Source organism: Pistacia vera, unplaced genomic scaffold (assembly GCF_008641045.1).
Source record: "Pistacia vera cultivar Batoury unplaced genomic scaffold, PisVer_v2 Contig414, whole genome shotgun sequence".
NCBI lineage: Eukaryota > Viridiplantae > Streptophyta > Magnoliopsida > Sapindales > Anacardiaceae > Pistacia > Pistacia vera.
Window position 1 is genome coordinate 264771 of NW_022196240.1, and position 13650 is coordinate 278420.

General features: G+C 35.1%; 1 protein-coding gene across 1 annotated transcript; it reads left to right on the forward strand.

The window, feature by feature from the left end:
* Positions 1–12107: 12107 nt before the first annotated feature.
* Positions 12108–12734, forward strand: LOC116142696 (AP-1 complex subunit sigma-2-like; the record flags this gene model as incomplete). Its single annotated transcript, XM_031428111.1, has 3 exons — positions 12108–12220; positions 12317–12425; positions 12537–12734. Coding segments are annotated over 3 exons (420 nt in total), but the record flags the coding sequence as incomplete, so codon positions are not given.
* Between the last annotated feature and the right edge of the window lie 916 nt (positions 12735–13650).

Genomic DNA, 13650 nt, shown 5'->3' on the forward strand with positions numbered 1-13650 from the left:
TACGCATTGAGTTAAAATAGCAAGGATTGCATACATTCAATAAATGCCAAGCAGATGTATCATAATTCAGTAACATCGTTAACAATGTTACGTAACAACTTGAATTAAAAGCTTAAATTGGTAGTTAAGCATTCAACAACCATACTTAACATTTAACACAATCTCATGCGTTGAACAGCCATAATCACAACCATAAATATAACATAAATATATATACAAGTTTATAATCTAAATAAGAGCCTATTTGTTATAAATTTTAAATAGTGTTTATTTTCGAAAACAAGGAATATAAGGAATTTTATGAAAATACTTTTTTATTAAAATATGTTGAAATGTTTTCAAAACAATGTTTTGCATATAATTCTAAAAATTAGTGTAAAATTAGAAAACAAGAAAAATATCATTTCTCAGTCTTTATATAGTTTTTAAATTCAACAACAATTTCGAATACCAGATATATTTTCAAATATTTAAAATATTGAGATAAAGCTTTTGAAATTTTTAATTGTAACTTAGTTTTTCAAGATTATTTTTTAATCACAAACCAAACTGGCCCAAATCTCATAAGGAGATTTAAAATAAAAAATATATTTTCAAATATTTAAAATACAAAGATAAAACTTAAAATTTTTAATTGTAACTTGATTTTTTAAAATTATTTTTGAATCACAAACCAAACTGGCCCAAATCTCATAGAGAGATTTAAACATGAAATAAGTAGAAAACAAATCCTGATAATCTTTTTATTTCAATCTCTTAACTAGATAAGACTTAGATAACTCTTAAATTGATCATATTCTAATCTAGAAATCCTACACTCCCTCTCAAGCTGGTGAATAGATATTTATCATTCCTAGCTTGGAAACTAGATTAACAAACAACTATCTAGGCAGTCCTTTTGTAAGAATATATGTTGTCTGCTGACTTGTAGGCAAGTAGGTAACACATAACAACTTATCTTCTATCTTTTTTTTGATGAAATGTCTATCTATTTCAACGTGCTTGGTCCTATCATGATGCACTGGATTGTGTGCTATCCCAATCGCAACCTTTTTGTCATAGTACAACCTCATAGGCTCCGTACTTTTGATTTCAAGCTCTCTCAAGATTTCAAGCTCTCTCAAGATTTCAAGCTCTCTCAAGATTTCAACCTCATAGTAATCTTACCTAAAAAGGTTTTAAGGAATAATGTATGATCAGTTGTGAATTTTCAAACTAGGCCCATGGAGACTGTTTTAGGCCATATAATGATTTCTTAAATTTGCACACTTTTTCGTCCTTTCCACTTCCTTCAAACCCCGGTGGCATTTCCATGTATACTTCTTTCGCAAGTTCACCATTCAAAAATGCGTTTTTTCACATCTAGTTGTTGTAGAGGCTAGTCTAGATTTGTTCCAAGAGATGAGCATCCTGATAGTATTCAACTTAGCCATCGAAGCAAAGGTCGCCTCATAGTCTACTCCATAGGTTTGCGTAAATCCCCTTGCCGCTAGCCTTGCCTATACCCTTCAACTGTTCTATCTGCCTTATACTTAATAGTAAACACCCACTTGCAACTCACAGTTGTTTTCACTCTAGGTAAACTCACCAGCTCCTAAGTCTTGTTTTTTTCTCAAGAGCCTCCATCTCCTTTATCACAGTCTTCCTCTAGTTTTCATCCCCTAATGCTCATGTACCGATGCTAGAACCTTCACAGTTGAGGGATTAGTGGTGAATGCCAAAAAATCATCTGCCAACTTATCGTATGCCACATATTTAGCAATAGGATGCAACATACAGGATCTAACACCCTTTCTTAGTGCAATAGGTAAATGTAAATCATCATGCCCTGATTTAGACTCATCAGAAGATAGTTCTTCCTTACCTTGTGACTGTGAATTACTGGTTTCTTCCAGTTGGGATGATTGCTCATGCAGATCATTAGGTTTCCTTCCACTTTGATAGTCAGTTCTTCGAGAATAACATTGGAGACCCGACTGATTTAATCTCTCTAGACCTCCCCTTAGTTTCAATCTTTCCTGAGAGTTTGGTTTACCAAGAGTGGGCTATATAGTTAGAGTATGACCTAAATTGGTAGCTTGACTACGAGACTGACTCATCCTTATGGGACTAGGCTGACCTATAGGAACCTAACCTGAATTAGGCTGACTAGGAGACTGACTCATTCTTATAGGATAGGCTGACCTATAGGAAACTAGGTGACTTTGAACTTTGACCTGGACTGGGAGACTACTGAGACTGACTCAAGTGTGGTTGTAAGGGTAACACTACTTCCCACGAATGACCTTCACAATCTCTCAAATTCTCCCCTGAAGGGGAGTGGGAAAGAATGGATGTGACTCAAAAAATGTAAAATCACTAGAGACATATAATTTTCTTTTTACATGACAATAACACTAATAGTCTTTCTATGTGGGAGAATATCCAAGCAAGATACATTTAATGGCCCTAAAGTCTAACTTTCCTCTATTAAGAGACATAACATGTACAAAAGCAGTATATCCAAACACCTTTAAGGGTAAAGTATTTAGGATCCTACAACTAGGAAAGATCTTTAGCAAAGTCTCAAGAGGCATATGAAAATCAAGAATTATAGTAGGTAATCTATTTATCAAATATGCAGCTGTTAAAATCGCATGACTCCAAAAATATTGAGGTACCTTTATGGTAAACATTAAGACTCTAGCTACCTCTAATAGGTGCCTATTCTTTCTTTCAACTATCCCATTTTGTTGAGGGGTATTAACACAATGGCTTTGATGTATAATCCCGTGATGTAACAGGTAGTTTCCTAGGATAGAGTGAAAATATTCCTTACCATTATTAGTCCGTAAAACTTGGATTTTTTCTTGAAACTAAGTTTCAACCATTGAATGAAAGTTTTTGAACAATTGACCTGCTTCAAACTTGTTTTTCATCAAGTATACCCAACATACTCTAGTATGATCATCAATAAACGTAATGAACCACTTAGACCCTACAATAAACGCAATGCAGTAAACCATCTGTATTCTTCATCTGTTGAGATAAGTAATCTTATGCGTGCTGAAAGGAAGAAACTGCACAGTTAAGTATTCAAGTATATATAATACATCCAATCATACAGAGCCTGCAATTTCGATGGTACACTAAAGAGACATAGGCTAATTGTTTATAAACACAAATATTAAAGACAACAATTATACAACAACGATGTACCAGTTGAATATGACATGCAAATTTTATAAATTCACAGATCCATAAAGATATCTTCCGTGCATGCAACTCCCATGCTAAATGAGAAATTTTTTAGCAAAGGACACTATTCCATGACAAACCAATTAACAAAGGTAACAATCTAGCAATTAACAAAAGTCATCTTGGAGTACCGAGACTTATGCACTGTAATTTCTACATAAAGTGGTCATAATGGTACTATAACAGCACACTAAATGAAGTAAATTAATAGACTTTTCTTCAAAGTCTAAGGGTAGAAGCACTTGATACACATTCGTAAGAGATCTATGGCTGGACCCTGAAAGAGTAGACTACAAGGTCCACATTTTCTTCATCCAAAATTCATCATGAATAGAGCATCTACAAATGTCTTGAGAAGCTTCAAGTTCTTGACATCGAGTAAATACAAATTTAACAAGGAAAAATGAACAGTATACATATGTGAACCTAAAAGGTTTCCCTTATCAATGGAAAATTTAGTTCATCCTCTTCTGCTTCAAGCAAAAGGATTATTCATCTCAAACCATCCACTCAAGTGAGGAATAAGTTTAGGTACTGAAACGAAGAGGGCCCAATTAACAAAGATCTTTAATGCATAAAATGTAGATGAAACAATAACAAGTTACAAAGAGCAGTAAGTCAAGCCTGCAAATTAGAGAAAAAAATATCTTTACCTCCTCAATGGTCAAAAAAGTCCATAGAAGGGACTTCTCAAAGACCTGAATATGATATGAAAATTTTTTTAAACAACAAGAGTAAACCTCTATATTTGTAAAAGGAGTAGAATGAAATTCCAACACTAAAGTTTGTGAAACTTCATTGCTCTTAAGCTACTTATAACAATCTCTCATAATTCGCAATAGATGAAGGTAACAACTGAAACTTACAGTAGATATCTCTTTCTTAAGCGCACGACAATGTTCCAAAGCGAGCAAAGATCGAACCCAAAGATCATCAACCCAAAGACAATTTTACCTAGCCTTGGAATGAACATCCCGCACAATATTTCCTACTTGAAGGGAAAAAGAGATGATTAATTACTAAAATTACAAATACTTCAAACATAAAGAATTGAAAAGAGAAAATATGAGTGAAACCTTCAAGGTTTTATCCAAATAGTGAGTATAGTCAAGCCACAAATCACTTGATATAGGAAACTCGATAATAGAACGTTCATAGAGAAGTTGAACACGGTCTGGATCTCCAGAAGACTAATCAAACTTCAAGTAGATCTACAAAAATTTCAAATTAAAATAATAGTATTAAAACTTTAAAGAAGGGAAAAAAAAAAAAAAAACAGTAACCTATTGCCACATTGCAAGTTCTTATGCAACCCCCCACCTCTAGGAAAAGAAGAAGAAGAAGAAGAAGAAGAAGAAGAAGAGAAGATCTAAAGTTTACATAAACTGATTACTAATTGTTAAAATATATTAGGAAAATAGAGATATTATTTCCTAGATTGACTGTTTAGATATATTTGGAAAATAGAGATAGTGTATTTATTTGTGTAAATATGGGAGACTAATATTGTGTGTATATCCTTGATTATTTAGGATCAATTCTTTCCTAATTCATGTAACTTGTACATTGCCAATTCCCATTGATTTGTGTAAATATGGTAGACTAATATTGTGTGTATATCCTTGATTATTTAGGATCAATTCTTTCCTAATTCATGTAACTTGTACATTGCCAATTCCCATCTCGCTTGGGGAAATAATCAAGCAACATATTTCACAAACACTGTTGTTTCGTGATATCAGAGCCAGGTTGGTTCTTGGCCTTCTTTTTCTTCTAAATCCATCTATTTTAGAAACCCTAAAACATATCGTTAAAGAAGGCACTCGTCTTTGCTTTTGGGGAGTTTATTTCTCGATTCTCCTAGTTCGTCGGCATCTTCTAGTTCTTCTCAGGCGATCGGTTTCCTCTAGTTCTTCCTTCTTGTTGGTGGTTCAACTCTGACAGAGGGTGTTTCTATTGTTTTGGATTTATGTCTCACTTCTCTTGATTACAATAGTAGAAGCATCAAAATCAGGTGATACCAAACAATTCTTCTCTTCTATTTCTAGTTCTTCAACAAGTACTATAGTCAAGCTTCAGGGTAGTAGTAATTATACGTCATGGGCTGCTTTAGTAGAGTTATGGTTTATGGGGCAGGGTTATGATGATCACTTAAGTAAAACATCCACTAATATTTCTACTACTAAGAGGGCTAGTTGGGTTAAAGTTGATGCTAAGTTATGTAGTCCCCTTTGGCACTCTTTAGACCCTAAACTGCTTAATTTGTTTCAATCTTGTAAAACTTGCTGTAAGGTCTGGACCAAAGCCAAAACTTTGTATAGGAATGATGTGCAAAGAATATATAGAGTTGTTTCTGATATTATCCACCTTCAACAAAATAGTCAAGATATGGAGAGCTATTTAGGGTAGATAGAGACTTTAAAAGATCAATTTGATTCCCTTATGCCAGTATCTGATAGTACCACTGAACAAGAGAGACATCGTGACAAATTCTTTATGGTCCTAGCCTTAATCAGACTACGATCTGACCTTGGTTCTATTTGAGATCAAATTTTAGCTAGCCCTACCATACCATCTTTGGAAGATGTATCTGCTTGATTATTGCGTCTTTCTTTAAACCTAGGCGATACTAATGAGGTTGAGACATCTGTATTAGCTGTTCAAGCAAGAAATCAGCAAGGACAGAGTGGTTCTAGAAAGGCAAAAGGAAAGGGATCTAGACTACATTGCACCTATTGTGACAAGAACGACCACAACTGAGACACTTGTTGGGCTTTGCATGGGAGGCCACCACATCAATCTTCTAATTGATCCACCGCTCATGTGGCTCAAGCAACTGGAGATGGACTCATTCCCTTACTCGATGCTAAAGACCAATAACCCAACTCCATTAGATTGTCTAGGGCTGATTATAATGACTATCTTCAATATCAAGTTGTCAAGCAACAGTCATCCTCATCTGGCACTTCCCAAACTGGCAATTCCTTTGCCTATCTGAGCTGGACCTCCTCTACTGGCCCATGGATTTTGGATTCCGGAGCATCTTACTACATTTTCGGTAATAAAAATCTTTTATCTCAAATTACCTCTTCTCCTACTTTATCAAAAATTACTCTTGCTAATGGTTCACAGACTATGGTCAAAGGGATAGGAGAAGCTCAACCACTTCCATTTCTTTAAACTCAATCTAATTCGCCTTTGAATGTCCATATAATCTGATTTCTATTAGTAAGTTAACCAAATATCATAACTATTCTGTCACCTTTTTTGCTGACTCTATTGTGGTGTAGGATCAGAACACAAGTCAGACGATTGGAACAAGACATGAATCACATGGACTGTACCACCTCTCCGATCCAAATCCGTTAGTTGCCTTCACCTCCGCTGCATCTATCGACATTCTTCATAGCCACCTTGGTCATCCAAGTCTTGCCAAATTTCATAAATTAGTACCTAGTCTGTTTACATTATCTTCTTTTAATTGTGATTCATGTCAACTTGGAAAAAAAACTAGAGCTTCTTTTCCCAAGTGAGTCAATAATAGGGCCATCTCAATGTTTGATATTGTTCACATAGACATCTGAAGTCCTAGTCGTGTCAGTTCAACTTTGGGTTTCTATTATTTTATTACTTTTATAGATGACTATTCTCGTTATACTTGGGTATTTTTAATGAAAACTCGTTCTGAGTTTTTTTCTATCTTTCAAATTTTTTGTGCTGAGATTCGTTATCAATTTGGTGTTTCTATTAAGATTTTGCGTAGTGATAATACTAGGGAATATCTATCTTCTCCCTTTACTACGTATATGTCTTTTCAGGGTATTATTCACTAGACCTCATGTGCCTATACTCCTCAGCAGAATGGGGTCGCCGAACGCAAAGTCTGCATCTTATTGAAACAACCCATACCTTACTTATACATCATCATGTTCCTCTTTGATTTTGGGGGAATGAAGTTCTCACTGCCTATTACTTGATTAACCGTATGCCTTCTTCTGTCTTGCAACATAAGAGTCCTCACTCTATTCTATTTCTTGGTAAAGTACCTAATACATTTACGGGTGTTTGGTTACATTTGCTTTGTTCATGATCACACTCCAGGCAAAGACAAATTACAGCCTAAATCTTTTAAGTGTATCTTCTTAGGATATTCTCGTCTCTAGAAAGGTTACCGTTGCTATGACCCAACCACCAACAAATATTTTGTTTCTGTAGATGTAACTTTCTTTGAGACATCTCCATACTTTTCTGTAAACACCGTCAATAGCAATCTTATCCCTGCCACCTTACCTATCCCCATCCCTCCTTCCTCGTCGATGGATTGTCCTCCTCTCCAAGTTTATTCTCGTCGTCCTTGTCCTCCTACTAATCCCAATGGTACTTCCCTTCTTGATATAGGTACCTCGGTCAATCCTGATGACCCATCTCCTATTCCTCTGTCGCCTGCTCCGGTCATGTCTCTTGTAGACAAGGCAACTCCTCCACTTGCCCTTCGCAAAGTTATTCGATCTTCTCGAAACCTACATCCTATTTATAATTTTCTTAGTTATGATAGTTTATCTCCATTTTATTCTGCCTTTATGTCAAACTTGTCTTCTATCCCTATACTTAACATTGTTAGCGAGGAAATGGCACATCCAGGGTGGAGAGCTACCATGATTGAGGAGATGACTGCTCTCGATCATAATGGTACTTGGGAGTTGGTTTCCTTACTACCAGGCAAGATTGTTGTTGGGTGTTGTTGGGTTCACACTGTTAAGATTGGTCCTGATGGCAAAGTTGATCAACTGAAGGCTCGCCTTGTTGCAAAGGGGTACACTCAGATCTATGGGCTCGACTATAGTGATACCTTCTCTCCTATTGCTAAGATTACTTTGGTATGCCTCCTTATCTTTTTAGCAGCCATGTATCAATGGCCTCTTCATCAGTTGGATATTAAAAATGCCTTCTTGCTTGGTAAACTTGCCGAGGAAATGTATATGGAGCAACCGCCAGGGGTTATCACTCAGGGGCAGTCAGGATTGGTGTGTTGTCTATGCCGGTCTTTATATGGTCTCAAGCAGTCACCTACAACATGGTTTGAACGGTTCAATTCTGTGATTCAACAGTTTGGGATGTCGTGAAGTACAACTGATCATTCAATATTTTTCCGTCGTAATGATCATGGTAAATTTATATACTTGGTTGTCTATGTTGATGACATTGTCACAACAGGTAATGACCAAGATGGGATTTCTCAACTAAAGCAGCATCTATTTAGCCACTTTTAAACCAAGGACTGGGGGAAGCTAAAGTATTTTCTGGGGATTGAGGTAGCACAGTCTAAGGCTGGTGTTGCTATATCACAAAGAAAGTATGCCTTGGACATTCTTGAGGAGACAAGTATGTTAGACTGTAAGCCTGTAGATTCTCCTATGGATCCCAATGTCAAACTTGTTCCTGGACAGGGGGAGCCATTAGAAGACCATGCAAGGTATCCAAAATTGGTTGGTAAGCTGAATTATCTCACGATCATTAGACCAGATATCTCTTTTGCAGTTAGTGTGGTTAGCCAATTTCTCCAGGCCCCATGTAGTGGTCATTGGGATGCAATAGTTCACATTCTCAAATATATTAAAGGAGCTCCAAGACAAGGCTTGATATATGAAAATAAGGGTCATTCTCAAATTGTTGGCTATTCTGATGCTGATTGGGCAGGGTCTACATTAGATAGACGATCTATTTCTAGATACTATATCATGATTGAAGGTAATCTAATATCTTGGAAGGGTAAGAAGCAATATGTAGTAGCTAGATCAAGTGCAGAGGCAGAATATCAGGCTATGGCTCTCGCGACTTGTGAGCTCATCTAGTTGAAACAACTTCTTCAAGAATTTGGGTGTAGTGAAGTGAAGCAGATGAAACTAATATGCGACAATCAAGCTGCTCTGCATATTGCCTCAAATCCAGTCTTTCAAAAAAGAACAAAGCATATAGAGGTTGATTGTCATTTTATCTGATAGAAGATTGAATCCGGATGCATTGTCACCAGTTTTGTCAACTCAAATGACCAGTGATGCGACTAAATCAACCTTAGCAAGTGCACGACTCATGTTCAAATAATAAAGTGATGAGTTTGAGTATCGTCCTACAGAGATCAAAGTGAATATTTGTAATTGCTTAAAACTACCTTCATGTTATTTGAGAAAACGAAATCTTAGAGTGTAAAAGTAACAGATTAAAAATAACTAAATTAAACAAATAAACAATGTGAAGAACTTTGCAGTATTAATGAAGTTAGGGCACAGATTTCCCCCTAACTGTGCTTGACAACTACTTTTAATACCCGTTTGTGCTATGAATTGGTAGGATTCTTCTAAGGCCAATTATCATTATTTAGGAATAATATTCAACTTAATACAGATTCCTATTCAGTTACTCTGAAATTAAGAAGCATAAATTCATCAATCCTTTGCTACTAATTCGCCCTATTCGGTTATGAATTAGGTGGACCACAAATTAATCCTAGAATCTCTATTTGATTACTTTTAGTTTTAATATGTTGTGCAATGTTATTCCAATAAAACAATTATGACTATGAATTAAGCAATAAACCTTAACTTCTCTATTTGAAACATCATTAAGGTAATTGAATCAATCCAACATTCATAAAGCATTAAACCTAAACTCTTGCACAAATTCATAAACATAAATCTAGTATTAAGAATAAAAATTGTTCAAAACATAATTAGGGTTTCATCCTCCCCTAACAAAAGAGATTTACTCCATCCTAAGAACAAAGAAATAAATAGAGAAGAAGGAAAACATATTCAGACTTGAAAATAAATAAAAATCAAACTCTTAAATCTGATATTCAGTCTTCAAGCCTCAAGAATGCGTATTCTCCTCTAAAAAATATGCAAAATTTGTCCCTTGACAACTGATCTCAATTATACCTAAATACCCAAAAGAGTCCTAAGTGAAAAAGGAAAGAAAAACTGATAAAAACGCCCTAATAGTTTCCGCCACAACCCTGGTCGTGGCCAAATTTAAGTCACCACAGCCTAGGCCGTGCTGTTTCTTGGTCTCTTTGTTTTCTCTTTGTTCCACCACCATGGCCATGGTGAACTACCAAGGCATGGCCGTGGCCTTCAAGAATGTTAAGTAATCTCAACTTTTTCAAGCTTTAAGTCCCAATTTCATTCCAATACAATCTACTCAATCAAAGCCTAAAAAAAAAAACACAAAAGTTATCCAAATCAATAGGTAACCATTCATATCTCAAACTTAACAAAAACAAACATCAAAACAAAGGAAACAAATGAGAAGTTAACTAAACTAACATCAAAACAACCCTTAAAACACTCAAATTGTGCAACTTATCAACTAGCTAGCAGATGTTCTTACTAAGTCTCTTAGAGGTTCCCGAATCGGATACATTTGTAACAAGCTTGGAATGAAATTGCTCAAAGAATAGCTTGGTTTTGGCCTTCAGTAATATATCAAATCATTGTGATAAATAAATAGTGAAGAAATGGTTATGAGAGATTTAATTAATGTTGAAAGACTTATAATAATGAAAATACTTGTAAGTTATCAAAAATCATTTGTAAAAGCAAGAACATATGAACTTTTTGCAGGATGTAAAGTCAGCATATTGTAAACATTAGTAAGGATCTCAGAAACAAGCATATTTGAATGTGGTAAATAATTTGTATTGTCAATATAGTCGGAAAACCATGGTATGTGAAATTTGTATTGTCGTTGTTTGTTGATTTCATTAGCTTAATAGAGGATTCGTTGCTCTCTGAACGTGCAAGTTTGCTAATTTTAGTGATATTTATTGTCAAGTACATTAATTATATATGTATCAACCTAGCTAAGATCTTGAATTAAAGATCATTGAAGCGTATGGTGTAGAATAATAGTTTTATGAATTTCAATTGGTCTTCAGCCGACAAAGTTATATTAGTTTAACAATTTATTGCGAAGTTCTGAGACCTGCCCATGTGGGTTATTCATTCTTGAACTACCTTGTTTTTAAATAGAAAGTTAGGAAGACGAAATTTTGAATAATTGTATTAGAGGGATATGGAAGCATTTGATAGAAAACTAGTTAGCATGGAGTCTTTGTATGTCAGAATGGTGAAATTTAAGCTCGAACTAGCTTACCAATACTAAGCATTTGGCTTATCTTGGAAAATTACCCATGTTTTATGTCATTTTCTCACAGCTTGGCTTAAGTTGACTACAAACAGAAACCGTATCAAAATTTTCTGGAAATGGCAATGGATGTTGAGGGAAATAAATCATGGATTTAAGGAACATGTTTTGATTGCTAAGAATTTGATAGTGTGTTATAAAGTTGACATGTGTCGAAGAGCAACCTTGGATGTTGAGATTAAGGCTGTTTAGCTTGGTTGAGGGCTTGAACCATTGCCAATAATAGCTTTCAAAATAATGATTGAAATGATGTGTATTCATTTACAAGTTATTGATTGGATATGCCACAATCATTTAGGTTGTGCTATGTCCGACAACTCTGATTTATTAAATCTTGTTCATTTTATGTTGCCAATGCCAAATGAAGATTAATGGTTTTACTTTGCTGATGTTCTACAATTTTTTATCTTTAATATGTTTCAGATTCAATTTGTGCTTCTTATTAGCAGACAAGGAAAAGTCTGGTTGACTAAATGGTATTCTCCTTATTCACAAAAGGAACGAACTAAGATATGGTTTTAAATCCATGCCGCTCAGATATTCTCTCTTTAGATCTTAATTATTAATTTTATTTTCAAAGGACCTGCCTTGTGTTGGATAAATGATCGTCGTGGTATCATTTCCTCAACTTATTGTAACAGCTGTGGTTACATTGATGATTTGTTTGAACTGCTGCTTTGTCTGAGAAGGTTATTCGTGAGCTCAGTGGAGTCATTCTTTCACAAGGACCCAAGCTCTGTAATTTTGTGGAATGGAGAGGATACAAAGTTGTTTATAAAAGGTATATGCATATATGACAGTATTTGTGAATCAATGAATATGTTTTGCCATCATAGAGATGATCAACTGAGTTGGTTCCAATGAATATGTTTTACAGATATGCTAGTCTATACTTCTGCATGTGCATTGATCAGGATGACAATGAATTAAAGGTCCTTGAAATAATTCATCATTATGTTGAGATTCTTGACAGATACTTTGGAAGTGTGAGTGAAGCTGACTTTACTTTGTATAAGATCACTAAGTGCATTAAAGTGTATATTTCCATTTGATTGGTATAGAAACTGACGTTTGTGGTTATCTAATTTTGCTTCCAGGTCTATGAGCTGGACTTGATCTTCAACTTTCACAAGGTATGGTGCAACGGACTTGTTTTGCAATTGGGATTTTCCTTTCTGAAAGGGTTTTTTAATATCAAAATGGTGATTGATGCAATAAGTGACTGCCCAAAATACCTTATTAATTTAATGCCCTCTTGCTTATCTAATGTAGATCAGTTTATATTGCATGGGTGAACTTCAAGAGTCTAACAAGAAAACAGTTGCACGTCTAATAGCTGCTCAGGTATAATTTCTTTTTCTTGGTCACAGTGGGTTTTGGTTGTCAGTTTTTCATAATTTTTTAATTTTTCAGTATAATTTTTTTTTTATGTTGTAGGACTCATTGGTGGAGACTGCAAAAGAACAGGCTGGTTCAATAAGTAATATAATCGCACAGGCCACCAAGTAGGGTAACATAAGGATCTCGCAAGAATTGTATACTTGGTTGCTCATCAGATTTGCGTGTTAACAGTGTGATAAATTTGGCTAATGCGTCTATACAGCTGATCCAAGCCTTTTCGTGTAAAGACACTATACGACTGCAACATTATCCTGCATTTTATGCTGTAATTTGCAAAGCAATGGTATGTTTTGTTAGTGGTGTGATTTTGCTATATTCTGGATATATTACATGTTCTTTTTGAATGATTGTCTCTTATATACTTAAATTACCAAAGATACCACTTTGATTAAGAGCAGATTTTGACAGCAATGGTGTTGTAAGTTAATGGCAAGTAGGGTAGTGTAGAGGGTGAGAATTTGTAAGTTATACATTTCACAATTTGAGGAATGGAAAATTTATTTTTTATAGGAACTGAAATGCTTGACCTGTTATGCATGGTTCAAGATTAGATTGTGCATCTGTGAGCTGACAGAGAGAATAGCGAATTGAGCTTTATTTATAACACTTTGTTCACTGGTTAGGCAGAAGTTTGATATCTACACTACGCCATAGAGAATCACAAAATGAAACAAAGCTGGATATCTACAACTACGCCATAGCAGAGTCTCAAAAAGAATGGGAGAGATGGGAAGTGTTGAGTTATATTACATGGTTAAATATAGGGCAAAGTCTTAATTCTCCTCAGAAATCAAATAAAAACAACCTACA